General features: G+C 38.7%; 1 protein-coding gene across 6 annotated transcripts in view; it reads left to right on the top strand.

Annotated features, from left to right (window-relative positions):
* PCNX1 (pecanex 1) overlaps nt 1-22,014 on the top strand; it is a 133,648-nt gene that overhangs the window by 80,914 nt on the left and 30,720 nt on the right. For all 6 annotated transcript variants that reach the window (XM_077818744.1, XM_077818745.1, XM_077818747.1 and 3 more), the window contains 14 exons: nt 1,007-1,039; nt 1,961-2,132; nt 3,970-4,080; nt 5,853-5,944; nt 7,685-7,794; nt 8,598-8,703; nt 10,445-10,537; nt 12,634-12,784; nt 15,699-15,840; nt 17,273-17,450; nt 18,118-18,226; nt 18,909-19,038; nt 20,272-20,330; nt 21,486-21,701. In XM_077818744.1, coding sequence (XP_077674870.1) covers nt 1,007-1,039; nt 1,961-2,132; nt 3,970-4,080; nt 5,853-5,944; nt 7,685-7,794; nt 8,598-8,703; nt 10,445-10,537; nt 12,634-12,784; nt 15,699-15,840; nt 17,273-17,450; nt 18,118-18,226; nt 18,909-19,038; nt 20,272-20,330; nt 21,486-21,701 — 1,702 coding nt within the window. The remainder of the gene's footprint in view (nt 1-1,006; nt 1,040-1,960; nt 2,133-3,969; nt 4,081-5,852; nt 5,945-7,684; nt 7,795-8,597; nt 8,704-10,444; nt 10,538-12,633; nt 12,785-15,698; nt 15,841-17,272; nt 17,451-18,117; nt 18,227-18,908; nt 19,039-20,271; nt 20,331-21,485; nt 21,702-22,014) is intronic.

Below are 22,014 nucleotides of genomic sequence, written 5' to 3' on the forward strand. Positions count from 1 at the left end.
GACTAACCAATTTATTTGAGCATGAGCTTTCGTGAGCTACAGCTCACTTCATCGGATGCATACCATGGAAACTGCAGCAGATATTATATACATACAGAGATCATGAAACAATACCTCCTCCCACCCCGCTGTCCTGCTGGTAATAGCTTATCTAAAGTGATCATCAAGTTGGGCCATTTCCAGCACAATAGCCCATCCAAAGTGACAACTCTCTTCACAATGTGCATGATAATCAAGGTGGGCCATTTCCAGCACAAATCCAGGTTTTCTCACCCCCCTCCGAAAACCACACACACAGACTCACTCTCCTGCTGGTAATAGCTCATCCAAAGTGACCACTCTCCCTACAATGTGCATGATAATCAAGGTGGGCCATTTCCAGCACAAATCCAGGTTTTCTCACCCCCCCATCCCCATACACACACAAACTCACTCTCCTGCTGGTAATAGCTCATCCAAAGTGACCACTCGCGATGAGCTATTACCAGCAGGAGAGTGAGTTTGTGTGTGTATGGGGATGGGGGGGTGAGAAAACCTGGATCTGTGCTGGAAATGGCCCACCTTGATTATCATGCACATTGTGAAGAGAGTTGTCACTTTGGATGGGCTATTGTGCTGGAAATGGCCCAACTTGATGATCACTTTAGATAAGCTATTACCAGCAGGACAGCGGGGTGGGAGGAGGTATTGTTTCATGATCTCTGTGTGTGTATATAATGTCTGCTGCAGTTTCCACGGTATGCATCCGATGAAGTGAGCTGTAGCTCACGAAAGCTCATGCTCAAATAAATTGGTTAGTCTCTAAGGTGCCACAAGTACTCCTTTTCTTTTTGGTTCAACAGACATTCTAGGTTTCACAATGATACACAGATGGAGTGACACTCCTGGAATCTTATCTGTATAATAATCCTGGACTCTTACGTTGATTCAGGGTTACCACCTGAAATACTGCTCTAAAGATAGCAGGCCCCAAAATAATGTTCCTCTCTTTCCATTTTACTTTCAGAGTGTTCAACCAGATTCTTCTTCCCCTCGACATGTAAGTCAATGCGTATGCCATTTCAGTGCCATAGTGGGTGCAGCACTTCCACCATTGAGGATTAACTCTCTTTGCCTGAGTCCTCTGCATTTGGGGAGAAGTGCCATCTTTGGGATGAGAGACTTCTATTGTTGTACAGGATTGGGAATTTGAGTATTTAATTCCAATTATGGCTTTCTGTGGGTTGGGCAAGTCACAACCTCTTTGCTGTAGTTTTTCAATCTCTAAAATCGTGACTATTTAACTCTCAGGTGTATTATGAGGACTAGTTATAAAGCACTTTTGAAAATGGAAAGAGTTCAGATTGTTACTGTGGAAGACTCAGTGGGAAATTTTATTATGCATGTATTAGATTGGTGTGACAGAAGTTTATTTTACTTGTGACCTAAGCCAGAGGTGAGAAACTGTATCAGTCCTCTTAAGGAAGCTATGTATAGTATTGTAGGTTGTAGTTACTGTATTTTTTATTACATATCTAACAGTGTGGCTTTTTAGCAGTAGCAAAATCTGACCAATAAATACAAAATGTTTCTTAGTTTGAGGTTTACATCTAATAAAAACAAACACATTTTTTCAGTTTTGTTTACAAGAACACTTGGAGTATAGTCCTGTTGTTTTTAATATCTCAGTAAGGAACGTTGTTTAAAAACCTGATGGAGAATAAAGGAAAATCTGTTCATCTAGAAAGGCATTGAACATTAGAGCCATAAGTGTCCTTGTCTTTACACCAATATAAGACAGATTAAAAAAACTCCTTGATGTCATAAAATATTCTTTGAGAGATATTGACAAACTATGGGAGAGGGCTTTTGGAGAAAAGGATGGACAAAAATTAAAATTTGTGGTTATGTGAATTTATTATTATAAATGTGAAGAGCACATTTCTGTTCAGTAATGAAACAAATCTTCTATAATTTTCAGGGTCATAATCGTATCATAGCCTATAGTCGGCCTGTTTATTTCTGTTTGTGTTGCGCTCTTATATGGTTGTTGGATTATGGTAGCAGAAATACATCTACAACAAGGTTCAGGTTGTATGGAATGGTTTTCACCAACCCGTTGCTGCTGTTGTCTGCCAGGGACTTAGTTATAGGTGAGTTATTTTTTTGTACATGAACATCCAATAACCAGGATATTATATTAACCATGGGTTAGAGTTGGCTATTCCACTACAGTGGAGGCATTTTAGGCTTTTATCATCTAAATCTCAGGTCCAGATCTCTGTGTCAGACTATTGCAGCACTACATTCTGACCCCAGTTCACTCTCCTTTCATTTGAGAGAGCAGCTTTAGGCTTTCTGGTGTCCATAACAGAGCTTTAGAGTGTGAAAATTTTCCTCTCTCAAACAGCTAGGAATTTAAAATAAGTATCACTGTTGGTGGGAGTGTGTTTATAATTTGTATTTGTATTACTGTAGGGTGTAGGAGCCCTAGTCATGTAACAGGACCCTATTGTGCTAAACACTGTACAAATGTGGAACAAAATACAATCCCTGCCCTGAGGAGCTTACACTCTATAAGACAAGAGGCAGCAGATGGCTATGGACAGACTGGGGAGTACAAGTAAACAATGAGACAGTATTGGTCAACATGATTGGCAATGGTATTTTCTTTAGGCTCTGTCCGTCTTTGAGATAGCTTTCAATGTACTTTAACTCTCCCCCCACCCCCCCTTCTTAATCCTTTCCTTCCAGTATTCTGCTCAGGTAGGCTTGTCTCAATCCATGCAATTTGTACTTGTGTTGATAACTGTGCTCATAAAACCCAGTGATCAGTGCATCACCCCTAAATTCTTCTTCTTTCTGAACAATTAACAGTAATTTATTTCAGATAAAGTGCTTTCAAAGCAGCTAGTAACACTGAGGGCACTGTTTCACAAAATGTTTTGCATTCCACAAAGAACTGTACATTGGTGGCAAACTTAAACCGCTAAGGAGAAGCAAAGAGCACAGATCTGAACCAGAATTTGTTCGCTCCTGGAGAAGTAAAACCTGTCTGCCAGAGAACACAGACGCAGGGCAAGACAAACCTCAGAGTTGATTGGCATCATTGCCATGTGCTGGCATTAGACTAATGAGAGCTCAACTAAGACATCTGTTATCATTTGGCCACCAAGTGGGACATGTGGACCTGGTTCATAGATAGTCTAAATCCACTCCAAATGTCTGTCAGAGAACAGTGCTACAACAGTTCGATACAGGTAGTCTGAACTAAGATGAGAGAGAAGGAGCTTAAGATGTCTCTATTTTGGTGGAAAAGCATATATAACCTATGTGTAATGTCCAATCGAATGGTTGCCCTCCATCTTGGGGGGCGGAGTGGAGGAGACAGGGATGGAGGGAAGCTAGAATTAAAGAAACAAACGTCCTCTCTTCTTCGATTTGTAAACTTATTTATCAGTTGCAGTGAGGTTCTTCTGATGGTTAAACAAACCTATGGTAGCACAATAAAAGCAAGGGTGAAATTTTGGCCCTGTTGAGTTAAATGGGGCCAGAATTTCCCCCCTGGAGTTCAAGTGATCTGATGAGAGGCATAAGAGCCTTCATTCTTGTGAGTGACAAATTTACAAGACTTTATACCTGAAGACCCTCTTCCTTGATCTTTACTATGTGAAAATGAAAAGGTTGTGATATAAAAGTCCAGTCATGTTAGACTGGCTCACACAGATTTCACTGGTGATTAAATTGGGAGTCAGCAAAGATGTACTTATCCCTCTGAATGTTGGAAAGTTGTGACTAATCTAAGTTGGAGGTGGATGTTAAAGTGAAGTCTAATACAATTGGAAACTGTTAGAAGGTCCCTATAGTATAGCCATAGCAATGTTGGATTGCATCTTGTTTGACTATATCACAGAGCTTAAAGAAACTATGAAGAGTATTGCAATATATCAGATTTTCCATACTCACTTTTTTCACCTTTCTTTTCCGTAGTATTTACGCTGTGTTTCCCTATAGTATTCTTCATTGGTCTTCTGCCTCAGGTGAATACATTTGTGATGTACCTCTGTGAACAGCTGGATATTCATGTCTTTGGTGGCAATGGTGAGTGCAGCTTTTATGTCAAAGATAGAGGGAAGTATTAAATAGACCAGGCAGCTGCTACCATTTTTCAAATCAAATTAATAATGTAATTTAAAAGTCTATTTAGTAACATGATTTCTAGGTCTGGGCTTAAAATACAGAACCCACTGAAGTCAGTGAAAAGAACCGATACTCATTTACGTAGCACAGTTCTGTAACAAAGAGCAATTCCTTTCACAGTGTAAGTATAAGTAAAATAGTCCCTCAAGTGTGCTTTTACAGTAAGAGAGCTTATTGTCAGAGCTTATTGTTTCAAAAAGTTGCAAAATAACTTACTGGTAGAAAATTCAATTCTGGGGCAGTGCAGAAAAGGAGAAAACTCTTCACTTCCCTTTTAAAAACCTATCAAATGTAAATCCAGTAAGAGACTTGTACTTGGGTGGGGGGCAGAAAAATGGTCCAGTCACAGAAAAATATTCCTTCAATTGTTGTATTTGGTATCTAGATACGATGTTAAAAAGGCAGATCATGAATGCCCAAGATATGTAGAACTGTGACATCTTTATAACCCGTTTATCAAAGCGCTTGCAGTTCGCACTTCAAGGCAGGTGAAAGTGTAACTGTATTGAGAACTCCCTATTCCCTTCCCATCTCCTTGTTGTTCTCTACATTACTTAAGGATTGCTTACTGCTTCTCCCTCACTTATCCATCCTAAAGTTTCCCTACTCTTATCCACAGCCTCTCTCCAATCTGACCAGGGCCAAACTTGGTTTTAAATCCATCAACATAGCGGCTTAATTAGCTAGCGATGTAACTGTTGAGCACTGCTAAGAGCTCTTTTATTTTCATCTCAGATAAGTTATGCATACTGTACACTCCTCAGGGCCAGGGAATACAAAAGAGCAGCACTGAGCCCAATACGTTTCTTTGACTAATTTTAGTTGTGGTGAGGATGCAAACATCTTCAGTGTACCTGTATCTGTGAGGGTTCATGGGCACAGTTTAAATATTAGGTATACATTTAAATTAATACCTTTCCTGCAGCATCCTTTTATGATTCTGTGATTCTCAGATTTCTGAGCAGTCACTTTCAGTCATGCAGTGCTCCTGATGCAGTGTTGACTTGCACTTTCACTAAGATTTGAAAACATCTCTCATCACTTCATTACCAAGCTCACCTATTGTGTTACGTAATCTCCTTATCCCAAGACATGTGTTCATTACTAGCTGCTCACTTTAACTTTTCAGTGATGTGTTTCAAAAACATTTTTTGCAAGAAATATTCATCAACAAAAACCAAAATGAGAACAGATTATATAAGTTAATAGTGCTATCAACTATGCGGGGCTCCGAATTTAACCTTCCATAAGAGTATCGAGTGTCAAATTGCCTCCAGCTTATAAATTTATATTTTGTTTATAAAAGGGAAAATATTCTCTGGTTTATTGCTGAGAATTGAGAAGATTGATCACATAGGTCTAACATAGTGTCAGCTTTCATCTACTGCTTTTGTTGCAGCAATAGTTGACTATTCCCAAGGCAGTGCTGTTGAACAAATGGTAAAAAAAAAAAAACATGTAAATCATGCTCAGTTAGAAAAATAACTTGTAGAGGAGAGAGAGAGATGGTATTTGTGACGTAGGAATTGGTAGAATTTTTCTAACATCTGAGCAGGTATTGAAGCAAAAAATTGTTGCAATTTTTGTAGTTTTTTGTTCAGTCCACTTTAAAAAGTCTTACGTTTTCAAGTTTGTGCAGCTGATCCTTTTCCCCACCCCACTTTTACTTCCAGCCACTACAAGCCTGCTTGCAGCTCTTTACAGTTTCATCTGTAGTATTGTGGCAGTAGCATTATTGTATGGATTGTGTTATGGCGCCCTAAAGGTAAGCAGTACATTGATAGTATATAAATAAATATTTAGGATTTGATTCTCCAGTGCCTTTCACTTTTGTCTACTTATTTACATTTGTGAAAAGTTTGTGTAAAGTGTTACCATTCTGATTTGGTAACGTTTTACACTTACTTTGCCATATGTTTAATTTCATAAGATCATGTAACTATCTAATACGCACTTGTGTTCAGCGAAGCTCTCCCCATCTCCCTTAAATTTATTTTCTGCGCTGGTTCTTGTGAGGGGCACATAGGAACTGGTCAACTTCTTGCATTGTTTTCATGCATTCATGTTTTTCCTGATTCATCCAAAAGGTTGAATTTGAAAACTCACTCCCAATGATGCAAATTAGAAATAAAACATTTTTACAGTAATGCTAATTTTGAAAAGAAAGCAGGGAATAGTTTGCTCTGCTGAAGTGGTGAATATCTGTTTATGGGAGAGGGATTGAGAGGCAGCTGACAAGCACAAGGGAACAAAGAAAAATGTATACTTGCTCAAGGTACAGTTTTACTCTGAAAAGCAACAAAAAATGACACTGACTTCCATGTTTGTGTGTAGTGTCATGATTTCTAGGTCAAATGTGCTCAGTTTACAAGTAAAATGACTTTTTCTAACTGTGTAGGTCCTGCAGGATCAACCTGGGCTTTGAGAGTCAACCTTGCTTCTTTTATTACTTGTGATGATGGAAAGATTTACTAGCCAATTTGTGCCTTCGGTGAACCTATAGATCCGCAATAGTTTTCAGTATCTTTGCAGGAGTGTAACTGATTAGATCGTAGTAAACAAATCAGTTGATATACAAGATAGAACAAAACGTTGTTAAATCAATCTGATCCCTGCAGATCCAGCATAGTAGGAGTAAGAGTAAATATTTTTTCATCTAAAGTCAGTAGACATTACAAAAGGATTAGTTCTATTGAGTAAGAGGGTGACAGTTTTTTACATAGTCAATTTTCAGAATGGAACTGCAATTTAAATAATTTTTTAAGGATTATGATCATGGGGTGTGTGATAAATGGTATGTACAGTACATTAAAACTGTTGAACATTTAATTACATGGGTAAATTAAGTATGGCTGTGTGGTACTTGTAAAATAAACAGCAAATAATAAAACTATTGTAGTCTTCTAAAACCAAAATGAGGATTCCTTGTGAATTACTTTTGAACCCAAGTGATGCAGCATAGTAAACAGGCACACCAATTTATTACAGCCTGAGATGGAGTTTACCACCAGTTTTGGGCTGCATTCCCAAGCAACCCGACTCCAAGAAGACCCAGTCCCGGCGTGTCAATAAGTACCGCAAGGGAAAGTTGAAAACAGTTTATTATAGTATTCGTATGGTATTCGCCACTTGCATAACATGGTTATAGGCAAATTAGAAGCGAATATGTAGAGATTTATTAAATAAGCACTAATTATACAAATGAAGTGTATTAACATGGGCATTCTAACTTTATGCTTGATCAGACTGTAGCACTCTTAGGACATGATCATTAAGGTTAATAGGAGTTTTCCATTGACCTGAACAGGAGAAAGTTCAAACTGATTAAAGGCTTTAACTTACAAAAAGTATAAGTTAACATTTTAACAAAATACCTTTGTTTTTAAAAGCATATGACTTTTTTCATCTTTCCTCTTTCTTATTACTTTTTTTAAGTTTTCTGATTTGTGATATTGATTTTATATATTCTTGTCTTTCTGTTAAAATTTAATTCTTCTGTCCCCAGGATTCTTGGGATGGCCAGCATATTCCAGTCCTCTTCTCGATATTCTGTGGCTTGTTAGTAGCGATATCCTATCATCTCAGCAGACAAAGTAGTGACCCTTCTGTACTTTTGTAAGTTACTGACTGTACATCTGTCCTCAAGGCAACTCTCAAAGGAGATCCATTTTGACCATTAATAGAAACCCAGTAGTATCACTGAAACTGATGTTGGCCCAACCCTGTGGAAAACAAAAGGGAGGGACGAATGGTGGTCTGGTAGTTAGGCTGCTGGCTGGGAACTCTCAAAACCCAGGTACAGTTCCTTATGCTGCCACAACTTCCTTTGTGACATTGGGCAAATCAATTAATCTCTGTCTGAGTTCCCTATGTATGCAATAGGGATAATTGTACTTACCTACCTTACAGAGGTGTTGCAAGAATAAATACAGGAAAAGTGGTGAGCCACTTAGATACTGGTAAAGAGGCCATAAAAATACTTTGGAAAGCTTCCAGATGTGGCTATATCAAGCTTTATTACTAGTAGCATCTACTAAGAGTTTGGCTACTTGGTCAGTATGGCCCTACAAATTAAAGGAGTGTGGGTTGGTCTGTTAGAGCTTTAGTTAGTACTAGAGTCCTTGGTTGCCTATTTTGTATTTGGACCAACAGAGACTACTTGGGGGGTGGAAAATCTGAACAGATTTTATTGAGCTTTTTCTTTCCGTAAAAGAGAGATGCGGCAAACAGATAGGCTTACCTTTATATACCAATTGAGATTTCTAAACTCCTTTAAGTAAATTGAGCCACAAAAGATAGCAGATTGGGACTGCTTATGTTCTATTGATTTGTAATAGGCCTCTGATTTTGTTACCTCTTCTAAACCCACCCAAAGCAATGTATTTATCACAGTGAATTCTTGCTTTGCATCTTTTTAGCTCTTTAGTACAATCAAAATTTTTTCCTAATTCTGAAGACAAAAACCCAGAGGATCCTCTGTCTGAAGTCAAAGATCCTTTACCTGAAAAACTTAGAAATTCAGTGGTAAGTAGGCTTGCTTTTTGTAAAACTCAACCCAGACATAAACTGAATCCTGGCCAATAGAGTATGTACTAGTTTGGTGTTGAGTTAGTTGGAATTTGTTAGCACTATATACTCTGCAGTCCAGGGCTTGGACTTCCAGAGAGTGAGGCATTCAAGTCCCATTGACTTTCACTTGACTTCAAGAATTTTAGGTATATGTATTTAACACAGTGAAAAATAACTCCTTAAGGATTGAGTTAATGCTAATGGGTGTTTGAGTCAAAATTTTACATTCAGAGGACCAATTGCATCTACCTTTAGAATGCATTTCCACTTTGAATATAAAATGCTGAGTTCGTTGCCTCATTGACTATCAGTATTGAAACAACACTGCATCTTTATCTATACATCCCATTAAAAATGCACAGCCATGAGGAAAAAGTATTACCTTTGTCTTGACAATATAAGCTATCAAAAAAGAGATACAATTAGGAAGGCCAGAACTCCCAAAATGATAGAGCAGTGAAGGATAACTGATGGTGTTCTGTAACTCATGTTCACAATTTAATATGCACCTAAATAAACCTAGTAATACCTGGTGTGTGTATAAAGGCTCAAATGAAAAAGGGTGATAGTGGCCAAAAGATGTTAACTCAGTATTTTTGGATAAACAAGAGCTTTGGGCAATCCAGCCCACACACAGAAACTAAAAACTAAGGAAAGCTGGTGGGTTTTTTTAAATGAAGAATGAGTTGCTTCTAGTAACACTGGAGACTTGCTTTATTGACTTAATTTTATCATCACATTCTTTGGATACCTAGAGTAAATCCACTGTAAATGCTTGTGAAAATAACAGTACCCAGTTGTTATCCTGTTTCACATAAACAAGCAGTAAGTGAGAAACTTAAGAAGCTTAGTCTATTTAATTTATCCAAGAGAAGATTAATCGTGTTCTGAAAGTACCTGCATGGGGAAAAGATTTACTGCTAGATAGTATAGGGCTCTTTAATCTAGCAGACAAAGACGTAACAAAATCCAATGGTTGCAAACTGAAGTTAGACAAATTCAGGAAAAAAAATAATTTATGTGTGGGCATTATTTTTTTTTTAATAGCAAGAGTAATTAACCATTGGAAAAATTTTACCTAAGAATGTGATGGATTATTTCATTTGAAGTCTTTAAAACATGATCACATGTCTTTCTAAGAGATGCTCTAGCACAGCAAGAAGTTATTGGCTAGATGCAGGAATTACTGGGTGAAAATCTTTGGCCTGTGTTATGCAGGAGGACAGACTAGATGTTTCCTTCTGGCCTTAAAAGTTGTTAATTCGCTTACCTACATTGAGGCAATAGGCTCAAATTTGGAAGGGAAGAATATCCAGAATGAAAGTGTTTTGTCCATTAACTTCTCACGTATGGCAGTGATTAGATGTTTTAAATTAAATCATTTGGACACATGCCCTTGATCAAGACCAGCTAAGTAAGGGTTATCTTCCATGCACTGGTGCTTGTTGCAGTTCTCTCTTGGGAGTTGGGAAATAAAAATGGTGGGATTTTTGAAAGCAGTTATCTAACTGCTGCTGCTGTCAAAGTTAGAGAGGAAAGTTCAGTTGACTTCAGTGGAAGCAGATTTAGGCCAGTGCTGAAATCTTTTGACAGTAGCACCCCATATTCCTTTAAGAGGTAAGTGGAGGTGATCCTAGGACTGGAAGAAGAGTACCAAAATTTATGTCCTCTAAGCTGTTTTCTTTTTATTCCATAGAATGAACGGTTACAATCTGACCTGATAGTGTGCCTCGTCATTGGTGTACTCTATTTTGCAATTCATGTCAGTACAGTATTCACAGTTTTGCAGGTAAGTTATTGCATTATGCCTCACAATTTATAAAATACCTGTACTTTCTTTTTTCTTGTAGATGCCTTTTTGCTAATGCTACTATTTAATACTCTTTTATGGTTGTACCCAATGGCCCCATTTGGGCTTGGGGCATGACTTACACAAGGTGCTGTTCAGACATACAGTGTGACTAATACCTGCCATGAAGACCTTTTTAAATCTCAATTTTTTTGTCTCCCCAATGTTCCTCTCCCTTTTCTTCCCCTCCTCCCCACTTCTACTTCTCTAAGTGCTCCACTCTTTTCGATAAAGTGCCCTTCTTTCACTCTACCCACCACAGAAATACCTACAAGCTCATTCTAGAGAAGGGAGAGAGTAAATTGACAAAAAGGTTCAAAAGGGTTTCACCTGTTGTGGCTCCTAGACAGTGTCCATCTCCCATGGGATGGAAGTGGGGGGTAGAGGGATGGTTCCTCGCAGGGTATCAGTGGGGGCAGGAGACCTTTCCTTACAGTTGCATTCTAAGTTTCCACCTATCAGCCTAGCTATCATTAGCATATGCTTCAGAATACGCTTAAATATTTTCAGCTTGACATGTGACTTAGGCCACATTGTGCAACAGGATTTGTGTGGGTGAAGGAGTCTGTCTAAGCAGATCCAGTGGTGGAATTTGCTGTTTACACACCAGAGTGGCTGCCTAAGTAGCTGGAAAAACCTTCTGAAACTGTCTAGTTTGATTACAGTATTGAAAGCAAATATAACTTTCACTCTGAGCAAAAGATCAAATTGCTAGGGCAAATATGACGGGCCAAGTTGCTACACAGATGACATATGCTGGATTTTGGCTACCTGGAAGAACTAGAATGTCTAATTTGTTTGTCTAGCATCACTGTTCCAAATAATGCGAAGAAAAGAAATGGCATAAATTCTGGAAGGATTCCAGTATTCTATTGCTCTCTCTAATTACAAAAATGGAGAGGCTATTCTTAAGCATTTGTCAATTTATTTTTAAATCTAAACATTTTCAGATGGAGGGTCCTTCTAGTTGAGTAGAGATGACCACATCCACACTAGTTTTTGCTAAAGCAGACCTCTCTTCCAGGGAAAGCCCAAACTCCACCCATCCCTGATGAATGTGGCTTCCATCCCCAACTAAGAAAGTTGGTTATCTGCTGTTGAGTTAACTAAATAGTTTATTACACTCAGGTTTATTTTAAATGACCAAGACATCAGAAATTTGAAAATGAGCTTCTAGACAGACCCCTATGAAAAGTTTTAACTTTGTGAATTCACTGCCGTCTTGCTATCCATGAAAATATGATTCATAACCTCAATTTAGCTCTCGCAGTAGGCACTGCTGTAATGTAAAATGCATACCCATGTCTCTAAATATCAGAGGGGTAGCCATGTTAGTCTGTATCCACAAAAACAATGAGGAGTCCGGTGGCACCTTAAAGACTAACAGATTTGTTTGGGCATAAGCTTTCATGGGCTTATGAAAATTTATGCCCAAATAAATCTGTTAGTCTTTCAGGTGGCACTGGACTTCTCGTTGTTTTCATGTCTGTACAGATACTGTGTTACTGTAAAATTCTTAAACAGCAGTGCGCTCACATACCTGGAGGTGATGTGTTATTGCAGTATGTAAAGGGTATACTTCAGTAAGAGGGTGCTATTCAACTCTTCTTCAAGAGAAATCTTAAAAATATCATCCAGAATGAGGATCGGTCTCTTCTGCACTTGGACCTCCTTTTTATCTAGCAGAAATTCTCCTTCAAGGATAATAGTTTTGCCATTTTAGAGAAGAAATGCAGAAGAATCAGAAACAACTGTCTATGAAAGAAGATCAGAAGTACTATAGAAGAAAAGGTAGCAACCCAGTCTTCAGGGAAGATCAAAAGTAGAATAATCTGTCTCTCTTAGAAGTGTTATCTTCTGAGGCAACCCTTGTTGTTTTACATTCGTACAGTTAACATTCTTTCTCATATTAAAAGGGGAATTGCAGTCCAGTCGTGCTTTTAGGTTGATTTATAAAGGTTATAGAAAACATCAAGTTGTTAACTGATTTATAAGACTGAGAACCTATCTTTTATTCAACTCTGCTTTTTCTTTAGCCTGTCCTTAGCTACATTTTGTATGCGTTGGTGGGCTCAGTAGGATTTTTAACCCATTATGTGCTGCCTCAACTCCGAAAGCAGCTTCCTTGGCACTGTTTCTCTCACTCATTGCTGAAAACCAAGGAGTATTATCAATTTGAAGTCCGAAGTAAGTATCAATAATTTTTTTTGAATTTGCTCTATTGGTTGAGCAGTTTATATTAACCATTACTTTACTTTAACTTTTTGCTTTATAACTTGTCATTACTTAAATGTTTCAGGGTCTCTGATTGACAGTGTTAATTCTTTCCTAGCTCAGCATGCCTTGTTTGATCCTGTGGCATTTTATGTATCTTTAGTAAGTAGTAATGATGGCGTCACATTAACAATGCTATTGTTATGATGAATGCAATTGCATTGAGTCCTTGTTATTGGGGTCTTACAAGTGTCAAAAACTTATTCCCTGTGCTGAAACTTCTCTTGCAACATTTTGGCAAACATATTTTTTCAGTGTCTTTTTTTCAACATTTAGGAGGGTTTAAATTGTTTTTATTTTAGATGTTTCAGACCCACTTGTATACTTTCAGCTTGCTATCTTGGTCCGTATTAAAGACTAATGCTTTTGGCATGTTTCTAGAAATTTAATTGGGAAATAACAGCCAAACATCTGAAAATAGACTATAGTACAGTGCGTTATATTTGTTTAAAAGGGTACTAAGTGTGAAACTGCACATATATACATGCTTAAACATACATTTATCTGCACTATACATCTAACAAATGCACCTCCATTTTATTTCTTTTATTAATGAAACTTTTTATGAAACTTGTTTTCTAAGGAACTGCCATTTTTAAAAGGTAGCAAATTATACCCCAGTTAACCCAAAACAACCTTGCAAAAAGTGTTAAAATGAGTTTATATTTACATACAGTAGTATCCTTCATGTGAGGATCTCAAAAGCCTTTATAAAGGTGAAAATTATTACCCCCACTTATAAGTGGGAAAACAGACAAAACCTAAGGCCCCATTCTTGCAAGCCAGTCTGTGTGGTTGGACCCCCGACAGCTTGTATGCATCCCCCTTGGCTTTAGTGGAGCCTTACTGCACGTGCTGTGGAGTGTATTTGCATAAGCATTTGTCCCTTTTGATCAGTGCCTAAATATTTTAAACAAGATTACATGGCAAGCCAGTGGAAAAATCTATATAGAACCTGAGTTTCCTGACTCCTAGTTCCTGCTCCAATTGCTGAATTGGGCTAGTGAAAATACATCAGAGAACAGTCCAATTCTGCATTCAGATCTTGAGTTCACAGGCAGCCAGGCTTAGAGGTAAAAAACAATTTTTATTGAAGTTTATTAGTTCACACATCTCAGTGTTAACCTGAACCAAATCTAGCATTGCATGCAAGAAGCAGCAAATTGTACTATCACCTGTTTGAGTCATTTAATGGCAAATAAGAACAGCAAGGTCAATGACATTCTAGTAGCTCTGTAAATAGGAATTAGTAGATAGCTGAGTAGTAAAGAAGATGAAATAAATTTATAGCAAACAAGTATCTTGTTTCTTTACATAGTTCTAGAAGGGCTGTCAGATTTGTATCTAAAACTTCATCTCACACCAGAATGCATTTGTGGTCTTCTGATTAACCTGCACTTTAGCCAGGTACATTGCTGTCTCAGCACCAGTACCCATAGCTGCAGTTTTAAATTCCATTATTTCAGTGATTACGTGTTCAAATAAATACAGTCAGTCTTTTGATTCGATATCAGATTTTTTTGATGGAAAAAGACCTACCTAAATACAATTTTATGGCTGAGAATTAACATGCACACAAACTGAGAAACTCTTTTGTTGCCAGCAGGAATTATAATTAGGCTGCAGTGCTCACATGTTTGTAATATTGTCTCTCATACTAATGTTCATATTTTTTTCTACATGTATATGCAAAATTAAAGCCATATACATCAATATGAAATTTTACAGATCGTAATGTACCCTGGCTTGGCCCCTTGCACAGCAGAGAGAATTCACCTGAGGTAGGGCAGGCAGTAGTCTGCCCTCCCTAAGGGTTCTGCTTTGGGAGAGGAGCAACTTTAATTTCTGTTGGAGGCTCCAAAGAAGCCTTGCTACCAAAGGCTGCAGTGGAAATGTGTTTGAATCAGTAGGTCTCAGCTATCCTCACTCATTTCCTGGCTAGTGCCTCCCACTTTTCTGACTGTTGTGAACCCCTGTGGACTTCTCTGGTGATGGGGAGGTCGTGGCCACCTAGTACCTCTGCAGCCTCTTCCCAGCGGATTTGATATCACTGAGGGAGGGGCATAATTGAAAACTGACATAATCCAGAGCTGATTCCAGGCCTCTGTGTGTGCTGTCCTATAACCTTGATTTTTTTCCCATAGCTCTGTGTGTGTGTGTGTGTGTGTGTTGTTGTCAATAATAACAATGTTGTATTTTTTTTTTTTTTTGCAGTTAATATAAAAGATCAAAAGAGGCTATTAGTTGTCAGTTTATAATTGCAGGATAATTAAATTCTTCTAGACTGTAGGAACATATGTCTGAAGCATTTTAATTCAAATATGGGTGGAAAAACATTTTAAAATCAAAATGAAATGTAATTTGATCAGTAGCTATGGTAACAGCTTCCATCCCTTCAGAAAAGTAACTCATGTTTGCTGATATGCAGAAACTGTAACATTTACCAAAATCCAAAACTATGGGCAACTTTATACAGATACGGTAGTGCAAGCTTCTCTCCGATGACATTCAGCCATGACTTGGAAGGATTGCTTTTATGGATGAGAAGGTAGTTCACTCTGAGAATCCTTATTAGTCTTTGGCTTCTCTGCTGAAACTGGCAGGGAGAGAGCAGTTATTCACATATTGCCTCGCTACTAAAGATTACCAAATCTTTGTGTTTGCCACCTGACAGTTGCCAGAGGGCCAGTACTTTTGGTGTCAGATGACCTAGACTGGTTTAGAACCACTGATCTGGAGCCGAAATGAACTGCATCCTATTACAAATCTCCTGAGCTATTTAGGCCCCTAGTATAGTCTGTGATATCCTCTTTTGCTGTCCTGTTAGATGCTGCCCATGTAATGTGGTTTGAGAAACTTCATGTGTGGCTCCTCTTTGTGGAGAAGAATGTTATCTACCCACTGATAGTCCTCAATGAGCTCAGCAGCAGTGCCAAGAACATTGCTAGTCCAAAGAAACTGGACACAGAGTAAGTAGAAAAGATTGTCAGTAACTTGAGTGTACCTAATATGGTGGAAGAAAATGGCAAAGGGCATCATAATTGACAGCTGCAGTGGAAGTATAGTTAATACGAGTTGCAATTAAAGCAAAGTAGTAATAACTAGTTTCTAGTGTCAGTACCTGGCAAGCGTATATGTCTGGATCACCATATGGCTTGTACTGAATGAATATGTAAACTTTTTAAATGCAGAAATCATAAAATTGAGTTTTCTGATTTGTTAAAAAGGACCCCTCAGATCATGTCAAATGCTATGCAGATTTCAAGCCACAGAATTTTCTGGAAATGTATCAAATTGCAGATATCAGAGATAGAATAGTTCTCTTACCTTCCAGCTTATCCATGCCAATGCAGAAATAATCCCTCTGGTATTTTGTCCATTTAAATCTTAAAAAAAACCCAAGCCATGATGTCTTAGTTACTAGGCTAAATGCACCTCTCACCTCTCCTTTAGTTGTCATGTGGCGCCGTTTGGAACCACAGAGGAGTTCTGCTGTCAGACTGGCCTTTACTGCACTCGGTTGGCACTGTGATTATTCCAGCAGGTCTGACTGTGGCTCTGGTCCCTCAGAGAGATATATCAAAGGTTAATACAGTGACCAAATGGCCTCCTTGAAGCAAGATGATATTTATTTAGAACAACAGCCTTTTAGAGAAAACAGATCTTAAAACAACAAAACTGATTGTATGCATATCTAGTCTTTCCCTAAGGCTTTGGGGATCTGGGAAGACTTAACTTCTTTAAATTCCCTCTGCAGAATCTCTCCATGTCAGCCAGTTGCTTCCTTAGTTTTGTAGGAATCAAATAACACTTGAAATGTTTGTAGCCCTTTAATTGAGTAACTCCCAGTTCTTGCAGAAAATGGTTTGCAACTCACTGGAGTCTGGATCCTTGAAGCTAACAGCTTTTCTCATTGTCTTTCAAGTGTTTTCTGGGGAGCTCTTGTCTGGGAAGCCATTGTCTCATCTTCATACACAAACCTCATTGAATTTGAGCATTATAGGTGTATGATATTCCATCACCCCAATATAGGTTAGTCCAGTATCATACAGCAAATTCTAATGACCAGTGCACAATAAACGTTCCTTCCTTGACCCTGTCACAGTGTTCATAAAATTATTGCCTCTCAGTATTCATGACATCATTACATATCAGCTCCACATCTGTCACACGTGGGTTTTTTGCTAGATCTCTTAGGAAGACTATCCCACAGACTGTGCTAATATTGTTATTGTAGAATGTTGATTGAATTCAGAATAATGAAGGAGAGACTATAGTCATAACCTAAAGAAACATTAACATGTCTATTAAGCATTGAATGTGAAGAAATTGCAATTGCTTAACAGCAGGTAAGCAGTCGACTGCAGATGAGTAACTTTTCTTTCTGCGCTCCTTTTGTAGGATTGGCGCTTTAATGATCACCATAGCTGGTTTGAAGTTGTTGCGTTCCTCTTTCAGCAACCCAACCTGCCAGTATGTCACTGTTGTTTTCACAGTGCTCTTCTTTACATTTGACTACAAAAGTTTTTCTGAGACCATGCTGCTTGACCTCTTCTTCATGTCCATACTCTTCAGCAAGGTAACTTTACACAAAATTACACACCCTGAAACTGAGTATTTCAGATCATCATATTTGAGAATCCAAGGAATGAAAATCCTACTGGTGGTTATGTAATCTCCCAGGTCATCCGTGCTATGAATAAATGACCATATACTATTGGATAGCTGGGAATCTCTGCTTCCCAGTATTAATGTTTTGGCCTTGGCATGTGTTAAGGTATCTGTTCTTTTAAAGTCCCAGCACTTCCTTGGAGCAGAGAAGATGTGAATTATGTGATTTAGTATGGCTAGATGCACTTCGGCAGACCAGTTCAAGTGCTTACAAGACCAGTAGTTTTCCAAAGCACTGATAGTGAACCAATGAGATTGATGGGGGAAACTGTGTTTTAGCCCAATATTTGGTTCTAGTTTTATGACTAAAACTGTTTACTTTTTTCCCAAAATTATGTTCTACTGTAGTTTGAGACTCGGTTAATGTTTATCTGTTTTACTGTAGTGATTGTTCAATATCTATATAAAGGAGTGTTTTTAACAAATTAATACAAAATTATATTGGTAAGTGTATATCTTACTGCAAGTCAAAATTATATGCATTTTCCGTTGAGAAGTTCATATGTAAAACACTCTGATTTTAGTTAAGTCACAAAATGATTTATATATTTTATCTTCTCCCCTTTTCTCTCTAGCTTTGGGAACTCTTTTATAAATTGAGATTTGTGTATACTTATATCGCTCCTTGGCAGATCACCTGGGGATCTGCTTTCCATGCTTTTGCCCAGCCCTTTGCTGTGCCGCGTATCCTTTGAAGATTCCAACTTGTTGTTAATTACATCTATTTATACTTTGACTCTTACTGTATTATTCTTAATTAATTAAACCTAGAGAATACGTTATCCTGCCTAATGAATGTGATTGACAACTATATGCACTTGCCGTCTGGATATACTAGTAAAACTAGAACAGTTCCATCACAGAAAAGACCTAGACCAGGTTATTCCATTGGAAAAATTGTAGGACTGACCAACATTTCCCTTTTTTCAACAATTATCTCCAGTCTGTAGTTCATAGTTTCAAGTCTCTTATCCGCAGATAGAGACTTGCACTTCGTTGACTGTCCTGGGTCAGGTGTTGATTCTCATTTAATACAGAAGTTCCAGAATAAGAGTTGCCATGTGCAATTCTAGTCTTGTTTTTCCTGTTTGCCAAAAAAAAAAAAAAAAAAAATGGTGCCCCTTATTGCGGAATAATTTTTTCCTTTATATAATACATGAGGGATTTGGGAGAACTTGCTTTGTTCTTACTTGGTGCCAACATCGGTGCCTCACTTTCCCCTCTCTAAGATGGGGATAATGATACTTACTTTCCTTTTTGTAAAGCGTTTTGAGATCTGATGATTTAAAGTGCTACATAAGAGCTTGGTGACATTGCAAAAGAACCACGCGGTAGTCTTGGCTTCCTTAACCCTGTCACCCCACAGATTCTGCAATGTTGTTCGTCCAAGCGGCTGTGTCAGCTTTCTTCTCCACCCCACTGAACCCCTTTCTGGGAAGTGCAATATTCATCACTTCATATGTCAGACCTGTCAAATTCTGGGAAAGAGACTACAAGTGGGTGAAGTTAAGCCATTAAGAAGCCATCTCAGCTCTGTTTAATAGAGAAAGCTGTGACTGAATGTGGTCTTTTTGTTTTGCTGTATTTCTAGCTGCTATGATTTTTTTTTTTAGAGAGAACTTGTTCATGGCTTTTAATACTTTCATACAAGTATATTATTTTTCTGAAACATCATAGCAGCTGTTTCAACACTGACAGTGCTTACACTTCATTCCTGTCATATAGCTTTTATTTACACTACACTGAATAATTTAAGCTCCAAAATGACAGAAATTTTAAGGGAAAATTGAGTCTGAAAAGTGACTGTATACAAAGGGCATCTGAGGGTTCCTTATTTGTACTAGTAACTCCACTTCACATTTGCTCATTTTACAGGTAAAACTTTTTTTTCCTAACTCCCAAAGCCAAAAACTCATCCTCATATCATAGTTGATGTCAGTTCTTGGCTTATGCACCACCACCAATAAAAGATTCTTCAGGTAAGATAGTACCTTCAATTAAACCTTCCCTTAGACTGAAACAGTGGGGTTATGCAGGTATCACTGCGGTAAGAATCTTTTATTGTTGATGTTACCTGAGCCAGAAAAAACCCAGGAATGGCAGGATGAGCTTGTAGTACTAGCATTTAAGGGGAAAATCATTTCACATGTAAAATGAGCAAGTTTCATGTCGAGTCACTGGCAATAAATATCAATGAAACCTAGGTGTCATTTATAGTCACTTGTCAGAGTTGAATACTTTCAAGACCTTGCTTTTAAAACCTGGTGTACAAATTTGGGTTTCTCCTTCAGCCAACATAATGGCAGTTTCTGGGTGAGGGGAACTAAAATGGAGCAGCACTTATGCTTCTTAACTACTAGTGCCACGCTGAAAAGTCAACTTTGAGCGCAGCCAAGTGTTAGCTTTGCTACTTCTATTGACTTCAATGCAAGTAACATAGCTAAAACTTCATGCAGAACTTAGAAACTATCTACCTTAGTTGGCTTTTTGTGGGCAAAGGTGAGAGCTTCGGTGTATTAGATTCTAACACTACTACGGCTAAAAGGCATTGTTATGTACGGGCAGGATTCTAAGTTGAATGTAAAGAAGAATTGCAGGCAAAGCTTTCAAAGCTATTCTAAAAAAAATCTTTTCTTCGGTACAGCATCATTTACAACTCCTTTCTCTATATTCTCCTGTCGTACGAAAAACTCTTAAATATGTTTTTGTTTTAATTTTGTTGTCTTCAGCACAAAGCGTGTGGACCATTCAAATACAAGACTTGCTTCCCAGCTTGATAGAAATCCAGGTAATACTCCTGCTTTTTGGTTGAAATGGTACAGAGTGGAGGTGTGAGTCTGTCATGTAGAGATATTACTAACATGAAAGGGACACACATCAACTTCCATTCTGTGTCTGGGAACTCCTTATGACAGAAATAAAAATTTGTTTGTATATCAAGGTGAGGTTCACCTCCTACACTGAATGTTAGATGACTGTAGTACACGTAGCTCAGCTTATAATTGGGTTTCTTTTAAAGTATTTGACTTGTGTGCATTTATATACACAGCACCTGTGAAGAACACTTCCCGCCATTGGTGAGTGCGTGGAGGTTGGGGAAAGGACGCCCCCTCGCACTCACCGATGGCAGGAATTGTAGTGCCGCGGCTGGGAGCTGGCAGAGTGGAGCAGGCTGGGGCCGGGCTGCTCCGCTTCCGCTGCTGCCGGTGAGTGCAGCGGGGGATCCCTTTCGCCAAGTCCCCTCCTCCAAGCGACACAGCGCGGGCCGGGGTGAGGGAAGTGGAGCGGGCTGCTCCCAGCCCCCTGCTAATCACCTGAGCCACTCTGTGCCTACGGGGCTCCCAAAAGTGCCCCCCCACAGCTCCTGCCTCCCAGACCCGGGGCGGGAGGTAAAGCGGGGCCTGCTTTACCGCGTTATATGCGAACCCGTGTTCTATCAGGTCAGGTTATATCGGGGTAGAGGTGTACCATATACTCTGCCTTGTTTTTCTTCTTTCTATGCCTACCTACTTCTCCCCTTCCTGTTGCAGTACCCGCACAGCTGTTTTGTTTTCTGTGGGGTTTCTGAGTGCTATGAACAAGGGCAGTTTGGGAACGGAGCACTGCTTAAAGGGTGTCTAGGTACCAGGGCGGTTGCATCCTAAAGTAGTGCTGCTGATAGCTGCTTGATTCCTTTGTGCCTACATGCTTAAGCATAAAACACTGCATGGAGTGAGGCATATGGGAGTAGTGTGAGTGAAACGGAAGGAGTGGCTTGGAGATCACAAACAAAAAACCAAAACTGATTAACCTATCAATCCATTCAGAATGAATTTCAGTTAGTTGAATAGTTGCCTCCATAAAAAGAGATTGAGATCTTTGAAATAACATTACATTCACTCCTATATTTTCTTGATGGCAAAGTACAAGTTTTAATTGATAGAAGCTTGGGTTTTTCCTGTAGGTTCAGATGATAACAACCTGAATTCAATCTTCTATGAGCATTTAACCCGTTCCCTTCAGCACAGCCTGTGTGGAGACCTGTTGCTGGGGCGGTGGGGGAACTACAGTACTGGGGACTGCTTCATCCTAGCTTCTGACTACCTCAATGCACTAGTACACCTTATAGAGATAGGAAATGGTCTGGTTACCTTCCAGCTGAGGGGGCTTGAATTCAGAGGTAAGAGTTCTGTGCTTTGATTACCCATTTGATTGACTTGCCAAATTGACTCTTTTTTGAAAAGTTTAACTTATTTACAGTTTGGTTCTCTAAACCAGTGGCTTTGAACTTGGGCTTCAGGGTCTCTGGTTTTCTCTCACTTACATAAGAGGGGACACAGAGTTCTATAACAGAGCTAATATAGGTTTCTCATTACATTTTAATGTATTACAGGTACAATGATTGACACTTACCCTCTTTTCCTATACCTGAGTTGCATGTTTGAATATAGAGTGGTAAATTAAAACTAAGCAATTTTAATTTTTTTCATTAA

Source organism: Eretmochelys imbricata, chromosome 6 (assembly GCF_965152235.1).
Source record: "Eretmochelys imbricata isolate rEreImb1 chromosome 6, rEreImb1.hap1, whole genome shotgun sequence".
Classification (NCBI taxonomy): domain Eukaryota; kingdom Metazoa; phylum Chordata; order Testudines; family Cheloniidae; genus Eretmochelys; species Eretmochelys imbricata.